General features: G+C 38.5%; 1 protein-coding gene across 1 annotated transcript in view; it reads left to right on the forward strand.

The window, feature by feature from the left end:
* The window catches only part of tbl1xr1a (TBL1X/Y related 1a), a 180,974-nt gene extending 173,953 nt beyond the window's left edge, over positions 1-7,021 (forward strand). The window contains exon 17 of the mRNA XM_087993572.1: positions 3,886-7,021. Coding sequence (XP_087849698.1) covers positions 3,886-3,912 — 27 coding nt within the window. The 3' untranslated portion in view covers positions 3,913-7,021. The remainder of the gene's footprint in view (positions 1-3,885) is intronic.
* The last annotated feature ends 14,863 nt before the right edge of the window (positions 7,022-21,884 follow it).

A 21,884-nucleotide genomic window follows, 5' to 3' on the forward strand; every position in this document is an offset into this window, starting at 1 on the left:
TTCTTTGATTCTTAGTTTCTAGTCAAAGATGTACGGCACAAAAGCAAACTCTTCAGTCCAACTTGTCCATGCTGAACAGATATCCTAACCTAAACTAGTCCCGATTGTCAGCACTTGGCCCATATCCCTCTAAACCCTTTTTATAAGGTCGCCACATAGCCTTCGACGCTCCAGGGAAAACAGCCCCAGCCTATTCAGCCTTTCCCTATAGCTCAAGTCATCCAACCCTGGTAACATCATGTAAATCTTACCTGAACCCTTTCAGGTTTCACAACATCCTTCCGATAGGAAGGAGACCAGAATTGCACGCAATATTCCAACAGTGGCCTAAACAATGTCCTGTACAGCCGCAACATGACCTCCCAACCCCTATACTCAATACTCTGACCAATAAAGGAAAGCATACCAAACGCCTTCTTCACTATCCTCTCTACCTGTGACTCCACTTTCAAGGAACTATGAACCTGCACTCCAAGGTCTCTTTTGACTCTCCCCAGGGCCTTACCATTAGGTGTATAAGTCCAGCTCTGATTTGCCTTTCCTAAGTGCAGCCCCTCACATTATCTAAATTAAACTCCATCTACCACTCCTCAGCCCATTAGCCTATATAATCACGATCCCATTGTAATCTGAGGTAACCTTCTTCACTGTCCACTACACCTCCAATTTTGGTGTCATTTGGAAACTTATGAACTATACCTCCAAATATTTATTCAAAAACAAGGACCTTTTAAGGTGCCATGTTCCTCTTACCTCTGGCATGTCTCAGTAAAAACTGCATTTGGTCTTCATCTGTTATAAATTAACTAGCATACACTGTGCAGAAAGGATAGGAAATCAAATTTGAGTTCAGTATTATGAATTGACAGGTAATATATACTGAATTTGACGACACTGAAATAAACAGCTTCTTTACTATCTTGTGTGTTGTACAGTTTCCAGTGGAAGTTTTTTGTGTAGTGTCTCCACCTACTGACTATATTATTGAAGTTCATATTAAATGTTAAATGCTAATGAAATTTTAGATTTATGTTGGTTTACTTAATTACAGGCTTCATATTTGGGCAAATTTGATTAATTATGGTACATTTACAATTTATAAACCAAGTCTTTGAATATTCAATATGTTGGGATAAAACTATGTAGAACATTGAATCTGGAAGAGATTCCATTTGTTTGATGCTTTTTTTTTTAAGGTGTTTCATTTTGCTGTTAGTTTAAATGTTTAAGCAAATGGATCTGCATCCAGAAGAGATGGTACATCCTTCTGTACCATAACAATTTAGTTCTTAAGCCATTAGGGAATTGGGGTGAACCATGGACCTTTTGCCCAGAAATTTGTCAAGAATTTAGTTCAGTCAAGGAATCAAAACCTTACCCAATAAATAATTAGGGATCAATTCGCCCATAATTGGAGACATACTTTGCATATAAAAATAGAGAACATCTTGAATCTGTCTTTGTGGTTTGCCGTAGTACTTGGTGAGGTGATGCATCCCATGTTGTTTGACTTATTAGATGTAACATTTTATTATAACATTAAGGTACCAAGTATAATTTAAGGGAGAAGATCTCTTTTTACCATGTTTCCAGGTTATATTTGTTATAATTTATGCTTGTATAATCCCTCTTTTCACTCATTTATCTTGAGGTTCCTAGCCATTGTACCTGTCTTTTAGATTTGTCCCTTGATTTGTCTGACCTGTTTCCTCTCTTTGCTGTCATCTGGTCATATTACCTTTCACTCCTCCTCTTTCTTGGTTACTTTATCTGCCACTTTCATGTCCCAGTCTCCTGCCTCAGGCTTCAATTTCCCTTGAATATACTCTTTTTAGTACTATTTTTTCCGTTCTTGGCATTCTCCAAAAAGGACATTGAAGCACTTGTCTCATGAGAGCAGCAGTCCCAATATCCTCAGGGCAGGTGATGGTATTATCACAGGACTGTTAATCCGGAGGCCCAGGTATTGTTATGGGGACCTGGGTTCAAATTCCACAATGGCAGATGGCGCAATTAAGAGTCTAATGAATGACCATGAATCTATTGTTGGGGAAAACAGGTTTGGTTCAGTGGTGTCCCTTTAAGGAAAGAAACTGCCATCCTTAAATGGTCTGGCCTACGTGTGACTCCAAACCCACAATAATGCAATTGACTCTGGGCAATTAGGGATGTGCAATAAATGCTGGCCTAGCCGGAGATGCCTTCATCCTGCAAATGAATTTTAAAAAGTCCTCTTTTCCTCCAATGATGACCTCACTTAAGACATCTACTGAGATTTAACGTCACCCAGTAAGCTTTCTGCTTGCTAACTCAATCTGCCAGAGGTCAGTTATCACACAGTTTCTTTGCAGAATTTGCCATCAGCTATGGGAAAAAAAATCCATATCATCTGTAATTTATTGTGCAGTGGCATTAGAGTCATAGAGATGTACAGCATGGAAACAGACCCTTCGGTCCAACCCGTCCATGCCGACCAGATATCCCAACCCAATCTAGTCCCACCTGCCAGCACCCGGCACATATCCCTCCAAACCCTTCCCATCCATCCAAATGCCTCTTAAATGTTGCAATTGTACCAGCCTCCACCACATCCTCCAGCAACTCCCTCCATACACGCACTACCCTCTGCGTGAAAATGTTGCCCCTTAGGTCTCTTTTATATCTTTCCTCTCTCACCCTAAACCTATGCCCGATCCCAGAGAAAATACTTTGTCTATTTATCCTAACCATGCCCCTCATAATTTTGTAAACCTCTATAACCTCAGCCTCCGACGCTCCAGGGAAAACAGCCCCAGCCTGTTCAGCCTCTCCCTGTAGCTCAGATCCTCGAACCTGGCTTTAATTGAAGATTGACTTGTGGGTGGGAATAACATGCACCTACAAAAGTTTTCTCAGCTGGTTATAATCATCACCTATACCCTGTTGAAACTCCCATGGTGGCCCTTAAATCACAATTTGTTGCCTTCCCTACTCTGGCACCATATCCTACTTTGTGAGCATTTACTCTTAAAAGCTCTCATTTAATATTGTCATTCTTTTACCATACTTTAAGAATCCATCCAAGATATTCTACCTTTCCTCCATCATTAAAATTGATTTATTAATTGGCTCATCCTTTTCCTTTCCCTCGATGCTGTTATACTATCTTGTTCAATATCTTAGCTGTGACATAATATACTGTAGCTAAACAACAAAAACCAAAACCACTGTCGCTGGCACCATCATAATGCAATTTCTTCTCATCAACTTCGTCCTTCTTTCTAATCAGTGTTCTAAGCTGAACTAGAGCGTTTACAATCGTGGTGCCCTGTTAAATTCCAAGTTAAGGCTTCCAAATTCTGTTGCAATGTTTCCCTCATTTCACTTCATTTTTACCTTCCCCCATCCCTGATTCAGCCTTTATTGTCACTGAAATTCACATTCATACTATTATGTGCACCAGATTTTACTATTCCAGCTTTCTTAACCAGTCTCCATCCTCCAACCTTTTAATTCACATTTCAAATAGTGTTATCCATATCCTACATTGAACCATCATGCCTATCCTTGCTGGCTCAAATATATAATCTTATCCTTCTGTTTAACTTCCTTCATAACCTCACCAATTCTGAAATTTTACTGTCTGAAATTACTTACTGAACTTTGCTACCATGTTCCAAATCAAGTCCTATAGCCAGGAGACAAATAAAATTCCACAACTATAAGCCAACATGATCATTTCCAATTAACAGTCAATAACTTCTGCAAAGCTATTTAGATTAATGATTGCACGTTTATTCAAAGATATTCAAAGTATTTGGTGGGTGCTTCTGCCAATCGTTCAGTAGGCATATAAATCTAATACAGAATATGTAATGAATTTATATTTTGTATTTTTCCTTAAAGGTTTGTGTGTTAGACCTGCGGAAATAGCGTTGCTAGCTGGAAGCCATGGACCGACAATGAATGTGTACATAGCCAAAATGACTGTCCCTGCCCCATGCACTGCTACAGTCTCACTTGAACCATGGCCAGTCCACTACAGCCAAATCAAGTCAGAATGCAACCCAGGACAACAGAGCCCTGATGTGAAGAGTAACCTGACTGCTTAATGCTGGAAGCTCCACCCACAAAGAAAAGTTGACTTTTCTTGAAGGTTTAAAACAACTTGAAAAAAAAGACTTGACATGAGACCATATGTGTACCAAAATGGGAAGATAATATCAGAGGACAAAAATATCTTTTATTTTTTTGGTCCAGAGTCTATGTAGAATGAGTTATCTTGTCAGCAGTTCAGCAGATCTGTGTGCAGACATATCAGCTTCTTTAAAACAGCAGCAAATAGTTTGTTCCCTTGTTTTAAACATTGTTTTATCACTTTAGTTTACAGTTGCATGATGTAGGAGAGTGACTGTATCTTGTTTATCTTGTTTTTTCCTACTGACACTTAACACAATTAGAAAAAAACTTTTTTATGGATACTATAAGCAAAATAACAGTGTATTTGGTATTTTTTTGGTACATTTTGTGGCTCACAAATCAATATGTGGGGAAAGATTAAACTGCTCCAAAATTCAATATAAAATTAGTTTCAATGTACATCAGGCATAGGTAACAAGTTGTGGTTTACAGGTGATGTGGCTAAAATGTAGTAGTTTCTTAATGGGGACATGATTCTGCCGATTTATGAGAATTAAACAAATGGGCACAAAGAAAGAGAATCGATGCAGGGATGCATCCCATTGCTTTAAGACCATAGTTTGCATATGGTTGGATTGTGCACTATTGATAGAGCAGCTTATAGAATTTTGAAAGATAACTTTTCTGGACAGAGAATTATTGCTGTTATTCTACTTATTCTTTGGTAGAACTAACTAAAGCATAATTTTCATAGCAAGATTCCAGTATTAAGGACGCAAGTCCAATAAGCAATGTCTTTAAAAACCTATCCAGTGCAATGAGATAAACCTCCCTTCCCCCTCCCTCTGCCATTGGGCAGAAATCATGCAGGCATATGTTTTATGTTAATGCTAAGGTAAGGGTTGACTTTGCTTTTATTTTCTTTCCTTGGTGCTCATGTATTACACATGGGTTCATCTTGGCTCAGCCCTCCAATATGCTTGCACTTGCTGTATTGTTCAGTAAAGTGCAGGTGGTATAATTGCAATAGTTTTTTTAGAATAAAAGTATATTCTATAAAGTATAGCATATCTGAGCTTTAAAACCTCAGGGGACCCTTCTTCAGATGAAGTGGTTAAACAAATATTTCTGCTACAAGACACTCAATAACTTTTTCACACGAAGAAAAGACGTTTGAGGTTTCAAATCCTTGGATTTAATGCGTTATAAAATCTTAGAGTAACAAAGGTATTCTTCTATTTCCCATGTCCCATGCAGCAACAGATCAATGAAATGAGTTTCCTGTTGCAAAAGCTTTAATTCACTATTTCAAACTTGATCTGTTTTCCCAACAATAAAAATGCAAGACTGGCTGGTTTTTTTTTTTGACCAAGACAACCTCTGCACAGATGAAAGTTTTTTTGGTCTTTGGAGAAAAATCTGTTAATCATATTGGGAACTGATCGTAGGCAACATGGTGTAATCAAATAGCTGCTATATATAATCCACAGTCTCTGCATCACTGAAGTCGAGCAAAAGGTTGGAATGGCTCCTAGACTCTTATTATGGGCTATTTGTCAAATGTAGATAAATGATTAGGCAGCTTTACCACATGTAAAAGAAAGCCCATATCTTATTTCCCAGCCTTTTGTTATTTTCTACTAAGGTAATGAATGAGACTGGGTTTTATCATTCTTTTGAGTTCTGCCCTTCGATACAAAGTCTAAGTTAAAAATCCTTACATTCTCCTCCTATTAAAAATAATGCATAAAGCATCTTATATTTGATGTTGACCTAAAGAATTAATGCTTTGGAGTATCCTTAGCCTGGTTTTTAATCAAACTGTTAAAACCTTTTCAGTTAATCTTTAAAAAAATAGATACATCAGTGGTACAGCATTTGAGAGCTGACTAATACTGTGGTAAAGAGACCAGAGGCATTTAAAAAAAAACAGATGCAAGTAGCTTTCTATTTGTTGTTTCTGACACTGCTGGTGTAAGGACAATTTTGATTAAAGGTTTGCGACTATCCAAAACTTGGGTCTGACTAGAACCTCTCACCTGAAGATGGGAATTTATTGTAATTGATTTTTACATCTGTCAAATGTTATATGATGGTGGCACTTTCCTTCCAAACATAGGTTTGTTCTTATTATTTTTTGTAAGGGAATCTGTACCTTAATGATCTGAGAAGATTCCTGTTCAGATCTGCTAGGTCTTTAGGATCTGTCAATCAGCAAAATTGTCATTGTTGGAACTACCTAAAGCTAAACATATTGCATACACAACACATAGCAAATTCACAAGAATTTCAATGCTATAAAATTTAAAGCTCCACCCCTTGTTCAAACCAATATTGAGTGAATATGCTGATGAAACTGCTCATTTGTTCTATAGCAAATGCTCTTTTAGGAAGGGCTGCAAATGAAACTTGACAGTTCAAAGTAAGTGAGGTGTTCAAATTGTTGAATACAGCGTTAGATACATTCAGTGTTCAAGAATGATTTCAGGGGCTAGCACTACTCCTTTAGCAGTGGATTTACATGTCTGCATCATTTCTACAGTTCTCTCAAATTAAGATTTTAAAAATTGTGAACCTGTAAACCAGGCCATGAAAGTTTTTTTCTACTATTTGAACTCTTTATCGTTCTGTTTTTATTTGTACCTGTTAAAAAGACTGATTTTTGATGTACCATACTGTCCTGGACCATGTAAATATCACCTGATAATGTATTTAGGTTTCACATTACATTAATGATTTTCCTTCCACCCCTTTCCCAAGTCTTCCTCCACCACTTCACCCTAAAACTTTCACCACCAAGAAACATCTTCTGTTGCAGCTTCCCTTTGCATCGTATTGATCTGACAACCATAATTTGCATCAGATCTGAAAGAGGTCCAGAATAAAATATATTTTGATATTACATTATTGTTGTCTTTCTGGGCTGTGTCTATTTGGCTTTTGGTTGGTAAAATTAAAATCAACATTTGCATGTTAAAAGAGGCAGTGAGTAAAAGAAATCAACTATGAATTTTGCTCTTAGCCCTTTGAGGAATACAGCATTATTTTTTGAATATATGTAAATATATATGTAAATCTTCACTGAGGCCATGCACAGTCTTTATTGGTTGATTTGTGAAAAATTTAATATGAAGTGTTGAAGTTATGATGTCTGGCTTTCCAGCCCCTTAATGATGTAATCAAAAGGGAGCTTTCTGACATTATACCTAGAATGCAGGGGTTCACGGTTTTGGAGTTATCATCTAGGAGTGTTTAATATTCAGAGAGATTGTGTGTGCTTGTATAAGGAACCCAGAATATTTGCACGCAAGTCCAGCAAAAGTTTAGACAGACGTGACATGTTGCCCTTTACTACAAACTGATTGGAATATAGGAATAATGAAGACTTGCTACATTTGTTCAGGACTTTGTTGAGACCACAACTAAAGTACTGTGTGCAGTTTTGGCCTCCATATTTAAGGACATCTGGATAGGTATATGAATAGGAAGAGCTTGGAGAGATATGAGCTGGGTGCTGGCAAGTGGGACTAGACTAGATTGGGATATCTGGTCGGCATGGACTGAAGGGTCTGTTTCCATGCTGTACATCTCTATGACATATACATGGATTGGGGTGGTACAGCAAAAGTTCAGAACTTTAGTGTCTGGATTGAGCAGTTGTCAGAAATAGTGGCTGTGTTAATTGGGCCAATATTTTCTTGTGCCTAACTTGCCCCTTTATTGAAAAATCACATGCTCCCATTGGTTGGGGAGTCCAGAACATGAGACAAAATCTAAGGATAAAGGTCTGATTGTGTTGAACTGAGATGAGAAGTTTCTTCATTCAGAAAAGTTGGGAATTTTTTCTTCCCCAAGATGGTTGTGGACATTTCATGATTGACTTTATGTAAGGTTGGGATAGACAGATGGTTTGAATCCAAGAACATCTAAAGATATGGGGAACAGACAGCAAGGCGGAGTTGAAGCCCAAGATCAGCCGTGATGGTATTGATCATGAGCTGTCTGATGTACTCCTACTGTAGACATTGCCTGTAGTCCCTAATCCAAATAAACAGTAAAGACCTGGAAATCATAAAATCACAATTTTTTTTAGCCCAGTGAAAATATGCAGTTTAGATGGTGTTAACTTCTTTACCTATAAAGGCTTTTCAGAGTTTGTGTCATTAGGCACTACAATTTGAATGAGGTGACTTGAGGTAATCTGTTTTGGGGGGAAGAAAAGTTTAGAGGATCAATCATTTCTTGAAAATATGTCTAATCTCTCCGGAATATAGCTTCTTCCCAAGTAGACAAACCAAAAAAAATGCTAGTTTAAATAATAATCAATCTTAGATTGGTTGAAGTCCATTTCTTCAGGGTGTACCTAAGCAATGGTAAAGAGGAGGTGAGGATAGTAGTCGAGCAGTACAACCACATGCTCATGCTGCAGGTCCCAAATGAGGAACAGTCAACACCAGGGAATATTGATTAGTACTGGAGTAAGGTTCAATATTCCATCCAGTGATTGCACAGGCCCCTGACACTCCCTACAACCTTGTCAATTTACCATTAATTATACCAAGTTTGAGAGTATTACAAGCTGTTTTTGGCCATAACTAAACTCTCTGCACGCGGCCTTTGCAGGTGTAGTTTGTAGCAGGGATACCAGCCATTTCTTCAATCCTTAGTGCATATGTTAGCAAAGGCGAATGCTCCTGAGCTGCTGATCTGGTTAAATCATCATATACCAACAATCAAACCAGCAATATTTTTGGTTCATGTGGTTTGGATTCTAGGTAATAACAATTAACCGAACAATTTATCGAAGACTGCATTCTGTGAACAAATGTCTGCTATTAATCATTATTGGCATAGTGGCAGATTTTGGGAACATGGTATTAGCTTGGATTAATGGCTCAAGTTAATTTACACAATATTGAGATATAATGCATTTATTTTCAGATTTTGAGTGGTTAGCTTAAACCAGGAGAAAATGTGATCAGTTGGAGGATTTCTGTTTGATGTTTTAAACAGTGTGCCTATTGAGGAATTTGCATCTTTTTAATTTAAGTCTGAAAATGTAACATACCCTGTGTGATTTAAATAATAAATTACTGGGTGAGTATTATGGCCTCAGAGCAGTTATGCTGTGGAAATAATTGGCTGGAAGTTAACAAAACTTGCTTTTGCTCAAAATTAATATTGTTTTAATTAACATTGTGTAAGCTTGCCACAAAATATTGCATGTTGCACTTAGCTGTACATAAAATATTTTGAGGGAATTTGTGCTGGTCCATAACACTAAGTTAAGAAGATAGCATAGACCTTAATTATTTCTTATTTTAAAGGTGAGTGAGTGTAAGGTGTTGCATTCAAGATGCAATCACAGAATCATACAACACAGAAACAGACCATTTGGTCCAACCAGTCCAGGACAACCATAATCCCAAACTAAACTGGTTCTATGTGCCTGCACCTGCCCATATCCCTCCAAATGTCTTTTAAGCACTAACTGTACCAGCATTTATACCACTTTCTCTGGAGGTTCTTTCCATACACAAACCACGCTGTATATATATAAAAAAAAAGTTGCCCCTCATGTCTCTCTTACATCTTTCTCCTCTCACTTTAAGAACATGCCTCCTAATCTTGAGAAAAGACACCTGCCATTCACCTTATCTATTGCCCCATATGATTTTATAAATCCCTTAACCTCCTACACTGCAGTGAAGAAGGAAGGTTCCAGCCTATTTTCATAACTTAAATTGTCCATTCTCAGCAACATGCTTGTAAATCTCTTCTGAACCCACCAGCTTAATAATATTCTTCCTATAACAGGGTGACCTGAACTGCATACAATACTCTAGAAAAGGCCTCCCCAACATGCTGTATAACCTCAACATGATGGCCCAATTCCTATACTTGAAGGTCTGAGCAATGAAGGCAAGCATGCTAAACACCTTTTTAACCATGCTCTTTATGTGATGCAAAGATCAAAAGAATTTTGTATCTTAATCCCTGGGTGTCTCTGTTCTACAACGTTACCCAACACTCTTCCATTATTGTACAAATAAGTCCTGCCCTTGATTGTTTTACCAAAATAAAATACCTCACATTTATACAAACTAAATACCATCTGCAACTCTTCAGCCCACTGACCTAATTGATCAAGATCTCTTTGTAATCTTAGATAACCTCTTTTCACTATCCATTATACCACCAATTTTGGTTTCATCGGCAAACTTACTAACCATACCTCCTATATTCTCATCCAAATAATTTCAATAAATGACTAACAAAAGTGGACCCAGCACTGATCCCTTTGGTATACTGCTGGTCACAGGCTTCCAGTCCAGAAAAAATCCCTACACCACCACCCTCTGCCACCTGCCTTTAAGAAAATTTTGTATCCAGTTGGCAAGTTCGCCCTGAATCTCATGTGATCTATCTTTATTAATCAGTTTACCATGCGGAACCTTATCAAAGATTTGACTAAAGTTCAAGCAAACGATGTATACCATGCTACCTTCATCGATCTTACGATTAGTCAAACTACTCAATATTATAGTTAAAATACAAGGTGTGTTTTACATTGTGTAAAAATTGACAAAATAAACGAATTAGCTTAACTCTAACTCTTGAAATCTTTAATATTAGTAGTAGTAAATATATATTTTTTAAACAGTTCAAATAGAGTAACATCCCATAAACACACCCTTGGCAAAGGCAGATACAGTAAAATAGGTTGACTTGCATTCAATTCTAGCAGCAGGAAGAGAATCCCAGTTTTTAGCTGTAACAGAGAGGAACAAGAAGTTCCATGTCCCACTTCAAGATTCCAGCACCAGCAGAAAGCAAAAGTCCTGGTTCCGTGGGACTTTGACTTCACCCATTCAGGCTGCTTCTATTGTTTGAATTTTTTTTTAAAAAAAAACCAAGGCCTCAAGCTGTTTCCTCTATTGGCTTTGAGCAGACCTATGTCTCTTCATTTAAAAAAACCGCACAAAATACCCTTCTTAATACAAGCGATGTTTCAACTTTGGGAATGATTCATCTTTGCAGTAACCAATGATTTACTGCCAGTTAATGGGAAGACAATAACTATTTTATAGGGAGCTCATGGTTGCATCAGAAAGTTGCCTTACTGACTTGTAGTGTAATCTGCCTTGACTCATAATTAATTACCTTAATTGAGATTTTAGATATCATATTTGTTGCTTAGAGAAAGAGCAGGTCTGGCAGCATCTATGGTGAGAGTAAGAGTTAACATTGAGTCCAATATGACTTCAGAAGCATATGCAGTATAATTATATTTTGTTGAAAACTGCCAGCGTACCATTCTTGAAAAGTTTCCAAATCCTATCAGAATTTGTCTTTGTAATTTTATGTTGTCTTGCTATTCAGATCTAAGACTTAGTAATTATAAATGGCTGCGTTTCTGTCAAGATACATCCAAACGGTTTCCGATATTATTGACAGTCGTCTAAGGCTAAATGAATTATTTTACTGTAAGTTGTCATTTACAATACAAGTACAGCTGATATGTTTGCATTTTTGCCAACAAACTCCATTGTTCACTCACTATTCTTAAATAACTTTACTATATAGTCCTTCAAGATAAAAAAAATTGAGGTACTGGAAAAAGTATTAAAAGTAGAGGATTTCACCATGTCTTCGTGAGAAATATTAAGTATTTACTGCCCTCCATTCCAACTTCACCCATAAGGGCATCAGCATCTTAACCATTTATCACATTGTTGTCAATTTTCAGTTAATTCCATTAGCCATATTCTCCCATTATAGAATATCTTATGGATTTATTTGAGCAAGTAATTAAATCTAAAAAAATTAGATTTTCAAAATCTCAGTAAGACATTATTTGTATTACTCTAAAGCAACTCAAATTTTGTACAAATTTTAGATGAATGTTAATCATGGTCTTTAATATTTTTACTCATCTTTTGACTTCTTTGTTTCACTGTTGATTATAGGAATTCTTTAAAATAATTATTTATGTAAATGTCTTGTTTTTAGACATGTCCACCAACATTCAATTACACTTCAAATTTCATCAAGGATCACTTTGTTTCTTGAAGACCTTTTTAAAAATATGTTTGATCCGATGTAATGGTACATTGCTGGGACGGGCGGGACTCCGTTTGAGACACTTAGTGCACTGCATGAGTCCCTGGAAGACCTTTAATGTTTTCTTCTTTATTTGTAATTGAATGTATGTTGGAAACCATAACCAGTTTATTACAGCAATTCCCTGATAAGCAATGACATTTCTACTTTCTTATAACCCTAAAGGATTCATCTGCATAGATATCTAAAACGGATCCCCTTTTTACTATTGCTATTGTTGTGAAGACAGATCGATTATTAATATTTGAGGTATTATGTCTAAAGGGTTCTAAAAATGTATTCATTTTAACTACTAAGGAGATACTTAGATTTGGTTCCTTTTAAAAGTCGCTGAAAAGACACTGGGACACTTTTTTCAAAACTTCTGGACATCATACCTTAAATAAGCAGCCAAGGTTGGTAAGACTGCGGAACTGCTTGGGCTTGCTGGAAGTTGCACGTCAGGAGTTCATGGCTATCATTTTGGCATTTAGCCTGTGAGATAAGTGACGCTGTTCTCATGATATCTTGTGCTTACCGGTGGCAGAAGTCCTTGTCAAATCCAGTCTTCCTGGATTTTTGCCAACAAGTCTCAACAAGAGTTACATCAATGAGATTTCAGAAGATTACAACGAGTCCTCACTTTTTTGGGGGTTGTGGTGACAACTGTTCTTTGGATGATTGAGCACTGCTATCTTCCAGCAATTTCAATTAGGCAGCTTCAAAGGGAGCTGCTTTTACTGAAGCAAACCATATTTCCTCTTTGTTTTTGTTCATTTCTCTGAAATGCCCAACCTACAGCAACTTTTAGGAATTCAATATGAAAACTATAAACATCTGCTACTCTCCTCACCTGGAATATTGTGAGGTGGTAGCAAACAAGTCCCACTGCAGTCTTTCAAGAAACCATTAGCTGCATTTCAGAAAAAAAAGTAATCTCACAATGTGCAGAGATTATTATTTCTGGATAGTAAAAGATAAAGTTGCTATCTCACCTGACCTAGGGCTGTGTCTCATTGGAGAGAGATGACTGGTGATGCTTTAACCTGAGGGTCACCATAGGTCATGGTGAAAATCTTGATAAAATGGGTGAGGATGTCCATTGAGGAGCTTGTCAATATCAAGATTTGAAAGTCCTAATTTCCAACCAAATGTTAAATGGCAAGTTAAGATTCTCACAGGAAGAGGAATATTTGCAATCATTAACATTTCATTACCAGCGTTATGGTCCATTCAGTATGGCTTTGAACTGCAGTGTTGCACATTGCACGCCCATGCCTTCCATTGCATATTAATGAGGTGAGATTAATAAGTAGTTTCCTATTCTCCCACCTGCTGAATAGAAACTAGATACCAAGAATTCCCAACATGAAAGTCAAACTGATTACCTGCTAACTCCAGCTTGTCATTGCTCCTTAAGACCTTCAGGACACACTCCATGGACAATAGCCACATGCATTCCACATTCACAAACATTGGCATATGTCACGTACCAGTCTCATTGAATCATCATACATCTCTGGTCCATTCAGTATGATCTTGAACTCCAATGTTGTTCATTGTGAAGCACCTTTCATTACATCTTTGCAACATTGCCAGTGTATTGAGCAGGGTTGAATTCAACAAGGCTGTGTACCTTCAGCTGAGTTTAAATGCTGACAGTTCTTCTGTATACACAAAGCCAGGCAGCAGTCAAGGAGCTGGGTGTTATATTACTATGCTGCACCTTGCGCTGTCCACGGATGTTCCAACGCACTGCTGGTCCTTCAAGCACATAACCGTGTCGCAAAGTCTAAGAGTAGTAGTCTTCAATAAAGGGAGACACCCTTCAGACAGGAGAACCCAAGGTAAATCAAGTTCAGCTTCTGATAACAGTGTGGGGGCTGGTCACACTCTGGGTTCTCTACCTCTATAGTCTGGATACTGGGCTATGGTCAGCCCTATCGGTCCAATCTAGCCAATCCAGGGAGTTTCAGTAAGTCAATGTGGGAACTGTATCAAGATCAGTCAGGTTTGGTGACTGTTGTTTGGGGCTGTCTGTCTAAGCTACTCAAAGGGGTGGCCAGGATCAGCTTTGAGGGACCATCTACTAAAGGTCAAGGGATGAGGCCAATGTTTCCTCCAAGCTTCAGGGCCATACCTGCTGCTCAGAGGTTCTGTGCACACTGATTAGTATGCTGACACATTGAGGTCTGTGAGGAGAAAGTGAGGACTGCAGATGCTGGAGATCAGAGCTGAAAATGTGTTGCTGGAAAAGGGCTTATGCCCGAAACGTAGATTCTCCTGTTCCTTGGATGCTGCCTGACCTGCTGCGCTTTTCCAGCAACACATTTTCAACATTGAGGTCTGTGTACTCCATCAATGTTTATTTGAAACTGGAAGTCAGAGGTCTGCTCCCTGAAAAATAAAATAAATTACTGGGAGTGTTGGATGGGTTATTGAGAGCCACTGCTGTGGAAGGGAAACGGGGGAACTTAATTGTGCGGATTGAAGGGAGTTGACTAAGATATTGTGCATTTGAGTTGTGAATGGAGATATTGTTAGAACATAGAAGGGAAAAGGGTAATGTAGGGAAAGATGGTTACCAATAATCAGCAGCATCCTGTTTCCTTTGGGAGAGTTGGGGAAGATCGGGTGTGGACAGTGCACTGCTATATCCTGTATATTCACTGAATATGCCTGAGCATAGGGTTATACGGTAGATGGTTGATGAATTAGATAAGTATGTTGGGTGAGAATGTGGGAAAGTTCAAGGCTGACGAGGCAGTAAGGCAGGGCTACCAAGTGGAGAATGCAGAAATGTCGGGCTTCACCAAAGACGAGAATGAGGACCGACTGCAGTTTTGCTTCCCTTGTACTTTAAGTAACAAGTGCACAATTGAGATGAAAATTGTGATGAGAGTGGACTGAGTGGGCTGAGTAAGAGTTTCATTCTATTAGGGAGGGCCTTTAAAGGGCAATAGCGTGACACACACACTCCGTATAGGAGAGAGGCACCTTATAAGCATTACATGTTATGACTGGTTTGCATTAATTTACATTGTGCAGACCAAACCCTAACCCCAAACTCCTTTGGCTGCATCATGTATCATCAGGAATTAATGCCAGTAATTGCTGTGATGTGGCCTGGAAAGATTGAGCCTCATTGCCAAAGTAGCACTCACCTTCCAGGTTCATATAAAATGCATATGGTGCAGGAGTTGCTCACTTGGATCATTAAACCTTGTGTAGTGATAACAAAGGCTTTGTACCTTCAATGTTGTAGTTGCAGCTAGACACGCATTTATTCACACAGCTGATGATGCAAAGTGAACATATATTTACAAATATAATAACATTCTTACAAGGACATGTCACTCATAGCGATTATGTGCTCTACTAGGCAGTTGTTTGTCTTTCTCTCCCAATATGTGTAAGTGTAATACCTTCTCCTGCAACTGAAGTGGAGGCAGCCCACCCTACAGTGGAACCTGTTGGCCATGGGAGTTTAGGTGAGGTGACCTGGAGGCATTTGAGCAAGAAGGTCCACAAATGCTGAGTGACCTTCATTCTGTCAGGCAAGTGTTATCATCATCCCTCTACTACCTCACACCTATAGGATCTCTGCTACTACACCCACCTCCCACCAAGGCTAATGCTTTTACTCTCACTGCTGTATGCAATATCTTCCTTCACAATCCCTCCGCATTACTAACTGCATGCTCTCTCACCTCAAGACATCATCGTTGATAATCCTCAAGTCCACTTTTCTGCCTTTTCCCCAAACCCCTTGATTCCCTTTTTGATGAAAAATCCATCCATCTCAGCCTTGAATATACTTAATGACCCAATCCTAATAGCATTCCGCAGTAAAGAATTCCATTTATTCACTACCTCAGAAGAAATTTCTCCTTGCCTCTGTCTTAAATATGCAACCCGTAATTCTAAAATTAAGCCTTCTGGTCCTAAATTCCCCTATAAAGGAAAACCATCTTTCTGCATTTCCTACTATTACAATAACTCATTCAATAAGGATGCATGGAGAACATACTGATATTTTCTTTCAAATACAAGGGAACATTGTTCACTATTTTATCCCTATTTTATACCTTGATAAATGCATTATAAAACATCTTCAGTGATAGTGAATATGCAATGCTTCTTCCTGATATTCCACAAAGTATTGTGGCATCCCTTTGTCAGATGATTGTTGTCAGATTGTGTAGAGAGTGATCACTGTTTCAAAAGTTAAAGATAGATACTGATTGAAGGATGTAAGAAGCATCTGCTCAACAACATGGGTTTTTTTGGTATTATATCAAGTATTAGTATATCCTTAACATACAAATCAATTGCCACAACAGTAAAATTCTGATCTATACCTAATCAATATTTTGAAAATAGTAGCTGCTTAACAGAATACTGCTTGATTTGAATATTCAGTGTGTTAACCTCAAAAGGCAAATCCTTAAGGTTTTCTAAAAATGTTAATTCAGAAAAACAAAAATACTTTATAATTCTTGAAACTTGTTTGGCATAAATAAAGCCAACTGTATCATCCATAGCACGATTTAACAATCATGAACTGACAATGATTATTCAGCATTAACTTGTTTATTTTTATTTCATTAATATAACTGACCAATGGATACTATACATATTTTTGCAAGAAATGGCATTCAGTAAGGTACAGCAGAATTATTAATGATTCGGTGGGTAACAGTTGAATTGTTGATCCATGTTGTAACTTATTCAATTTACTTTCTTTAATTATGGTAATGTGGTGCAAAACAGTTTTGCAAGCAGGACCTGAAGCGTCATGTAAAAGATTTTTTAAAATATGACCCTTAATGCAAAAGCTATGCAAAATTAATACTCAAGTACATTGAAAAGATGAGTATCAGTTAAATATACATGGTTGAAATATCTGGATTGTCCTGGACTCCAGGAGTTAAAGATCAGCACTATAATTTAATGTTTTCTGCAGTTTCATTTGGTTTGTCATTTTTAGTCAAGTATTTAAAAATGATATTCATTTTAATATTTAAAGTCAAACAATAAGTGCAATTTCAAAACAAAGATAAATTAGATCTTGTACAAATAAGCACAAGTTTATCAGTAGTTCTTTAAAATCTAAGCATCTGATATTTTTAAACAACAATGTTTCTGATCCTGCTCAGTATTGTTACAAACTCAGCCAATTATTGACCTATTAGTCTACCCTTGATCATCAGTAAAATGATGGAAGGGATTATCAATAGTGCTGACAAGCAGTACCTGCTCAGCAATAACCTGGGTACTGTCAGGGCTTCTCAGCTCCTGACCTCATTACAGCCTTAGTTCAAACATGGACAAAGGAGCTGAATTCCAGAGGTGAGATGAGAGTGACAGCCCTTAAAAATCACACAACACCAGGTTATAGTCCAACAGGTTTAATTGGAAGCACACTAGCTTTCAGAGCGCCACTCCTTCATCAGGTGATTGTTGAGGTCACAATTGTAAGGCACAGAATTTATACCAAAAATTTACAGTGTGATGTAACTGAAATTATACATTGAAAAATACCTTGATTGTTTGTTGAGTCTTTCATCTGTTCGAATACCATGATAGTTTCACTTCTTTCATGTGTAAATCACAAAACCTTTTTTTAAAAGTTGCATTCTCAGCTTAGCTGTAACAATGGGTGTTAACCCCCTGTGTTCTCTGTCTATGCCATGATGTTTAGATTGATTCTAATCTAAAAAGTGAGATAACAGAGTTTTACATGAATTCATTCAGTTTTTGAGCAAAGTACAATGTAACTCTGCAAGTACAAATTCACCCCACAAAATATGTGTGCAAGTGGGTCTTTGTGTCTGTCTGGGTTGGGGGTTGTGAGTGAGAGAGAGAGTGTATAGTGTGTGGAGTGAGTGTAGAGTGTCATAAGTCTGTGAGGGGGTGCATGTGGGAATGTGTGGGGTGGGGGGTTGTGTGTGTGTGGGAGTGTGCGAATGTGTGTGTGTGTGTGTGTAGTGCAGTGCAGTGCAATGCAATGGTGGTCACCTGTAATGTCACATGAACCCAAGGTTGAGGCCCTCCCTATGGGTACTGAACTTAGCTATCAGCCTCTGCTTGGCCACTTTTCGCTGCTGCCTGTCCTGAAGTCCACCTTGGAGGATGGTCACCCGAAGGTCCTAGGTCAAATGTCCTGGACCGCTGAAGTGTTCCCCAACTGGGAGGGAACACTCCTGTCTGTTGATTGTTGTGCGGTGCCCATTCATCCGTTGTCGTAGTCTTTGCTTGGTTTCCCCAATGTACCATGCCTCTGGGCATCCTTGCCTGCAACGTATAAGATAAAAATCACAACCCTAGGTTATAGTCCAACAGGTTTAATTGGAAGCATACTAGCTTTCAGAGCAATGTTCCTTCATCAGGTGATAGTGGAGGGCTCGATTGTAACACAGAATTTATAGCAAAAATTTATAGTGTGATGTAACTGAAATTATACATTGAAAAATTGATTGTCTGTTAAGCCTTTCATCTGTTAGAATACAGTGATAGTTTCACTTATTTCATGTGTAAATCACAAAACCTTTTTTTAAAGGTTGCATTCTCGGGTTATTTGTTAACAATGGTGATAGCTAGACAATATGCTGAAGGTGTTAGCCCGTGTTCTCTGTCTATGCCATGATGTTTAGATTGATTCTAATCTAAAAAGTGAGATAAGAGTTTATCTTATAAGATACTATCTTATACGTTCAGGCAAGGATGCCCTGAGGCATGGTACATTGGGGAAAGCGAGCAAAGGCTACGACAACGGATGAATGGGCACCGCACAACAATCAACAGACAGGAGAGTTCCCTCCCAGTTGGGGAACACTTCAGCGGTCCAGGACATTCGACCTAGGACCTTCGGGTGACCATCCTCCAAGGTGGACTTCAGGACAGGCAGCAGAGAAAAGTGGCCAAGCAGAGGCTGATAGCTAAGTTCAGTACCCATAGGGAGGGCCTCAAACTTGGGTTCATGTGACATTACAGGTGACCACCATTGCACTATACACACACCCACACATATACACGGACACTCACACACAGCCTTACAGACACACACATTCACACACTCTGAGGCATCCTCTCAGAGACTTAGACCACTATACACTCATGCACACATATATATATATACACACACACACTCGCAACCCCCCACCCCAGACATGCGCGCACACTCCCACATGCACCCCCTCACAGACTTAAGACACTCTACACTCACTCCACACACTATACACTCTCTCTCACTCACAACCCCCAACCCAGACAGACACACACACAGACCCACATATATATTTTGTGGGGTGAATTTGTACTTGCAGAGTTATATTGTACTTTGCTCAAAAACTGCATGAACTCAAGTAAAACTCTGATTCTATCCTAAACAGTGAGATAGCAACCTAAACATCATGGCATAGACAGAGAACACAGGGGGCTAACACCTTCAACATATTGTCTAGCTAAGCTGAGAATGCAACTTTTAAAAAAAGATTTTGTGATTTACACATGAAAGAAGTGAAACTATCATGGTATTCAAACAGATGAAAGACTCAACAGACAATCAAGGTATTTTTCAATATATAATTTCAGTTACATCACACTAACTGCTATAAATTCTGTGCCTTACAATTGTGACCTCCACAATCACCTGATGCTAGTGCTTCCAATTAAACCAGTTGGACTATAACCTGGTGTTGTGTGATTTTTAACTTTGTACACCCCAGTCCAACACCAGTACCTCCAAATCGTGACAGCCCTTGACATCAATGCTGCATTTGACTGAGTTTAGCATCAAAGAGCCCAAGCAAAATGAATCAATGGGTATTGGGGGCAAACTGTAAAGTGGTTGGAGTCATACCAGGCACATAGGAAGATGGCTGTGGTTATTGAAGGTCATTTCAGCATCAAAACATCTTTGCAGGAGTTTCTCAGGATAGTGTCATAGGCCCAACCATCTTTAGCTGCATCATCAATGACCTCCACTCCATTATAAGGTCAGAAAAGGGTCTATTTGCCAATGATTGCACAATGTTCAGCACCATTTGCAATAACTCAGATACTGAAGCACTAAATGCAGTAAGATCTGGACATTCATGCCACATAAGTGCTAGGCTATGACCATCACCAATAAAAGAGACAAACTAAACACATTCCTTTGACATCCAATGATGTTACCATCACTGAATCCTCCACTATCATCATCTTGGATGTTACCATTGACCAGAAACTGAACTGGAGTCGCCACAAAAACAGTGTAGCAGTCGGAAGCTAGGAATGCCGTAGTGAGTAACTCACCACCTGACTCCCCAAAGCCTGTCCACCATCTACAAGACAGAAGTTAGGAGTCTGATAGAATACTCTCCACTTGCCTGGATGGGTGCAGCTCCATCAACACAAGAAGCTTGACACCATCCAGCCCCTCCACCACCAATGTGTACTATCTACAAGATGCACTGCAGAAATTCAAAGGTTATCAGATAGCACCTTCAAAACTCACGATCACTTCCATCTGGAAGGATAAGGGCAGCAGATATATAGTTGCAACATCACCTTCAAGTTCCCCTCTAAGCTACTCACCGTCCTCACTTGAAAGTAAATTGCTGTTCCTTCACTGTTGCTGGGTCAAAATCCTGGAATTCCCTCCCGAATGGCATTGTGGGTCAACCCACAGCAGATGGTCTGCAGCTGTTCAAGGATGACAGCTCACCACCACCTCCTCAAAAGGAAACTAGGATGGGTGATAAATACTAGCCAGCTGATGATGTGCACATCCCACAAAATGAATAAAAAATAAACACTCTCTTTATTTCAAATCATGAGGTGTGAATTAAGTATATTCTTAAAGATGAAGTTAAGTTCTCATTGATTTAAATTTGGCTTAAATATCAAGCAAATGGATTTGACAGTTTAGTTGATGCAAAGTTGTGCCCAAGTAAAAATGGAATTTTGCAGCATGTGCAGCTGGTCTGTCACAGCTGTGATGGATAACTGAGAAAAGCCACTATGTAGTCACAAATTCCCTGTACTATTTGTAAATGTTTGCTTTTCAAATAATTGTTAATTCCATTTGATAATGGATTCTGCTTCCTCAACCATTTTGGTAGGCATTGCATATTGAGATACCATCAAATTACTTAATCACTCTTGTTCTTTTGGTGGTGATACTAAATTGGATGTCCTCCAGTTACAGGCTTGTCCACCCATGCTAATAATTTTTCCACTTTGCTTCATCAAAATCATATGCTCATCAACAGTTCTCTAAAGCATCTTTTGATCTACTCTTATTCATGTGTTTCAGATTTTCTTGTCTCAGCATCATCTTGGCAGTAGATACAATATGCAGATATAACCTAATCAAGGATTAATGCAGTTTGACACAATGAATGAATGCACTTTAGTTTGGTACTCATAAAACAGCGCCTCTCCCATGTACACCTCTGCTTTCACAGCGTCAGCAAGTTGTCCAAGTTGTAACCTGAACAAGTCTCAGTGATTGTTATGTGGCAATGGGTATAAGGCATTGATGTAAAATTCTTTAATAGCAATTTCACTTTTGTATACTGCACAAGGTTTTTAAGAATACAATAAGCTTTTTGAGATGAAATTTGGTACAAAATTTATTTTCTATTATCTCTGGACAACTAGAAATAAATTAA

Source organism: Chiloscyllium plagiosum, unplaced genomic scaffold (assembly GCF_037043375.1).
Source record: "Chiloscyllium plagiosum isolate Xiang-an unplaced genomic scaffold, Cpla_swu_hap1 HiC_scaffold_13, whole genome shotgun sequence".
Classification (NCBI taxonomy): Eukaryota; Metazoa; Chordata; class Chondrichthyes; order Orectolobiformes; family Hemiscylliidae; genus Chiloscyllium; species Chiloscyllium plagiosum.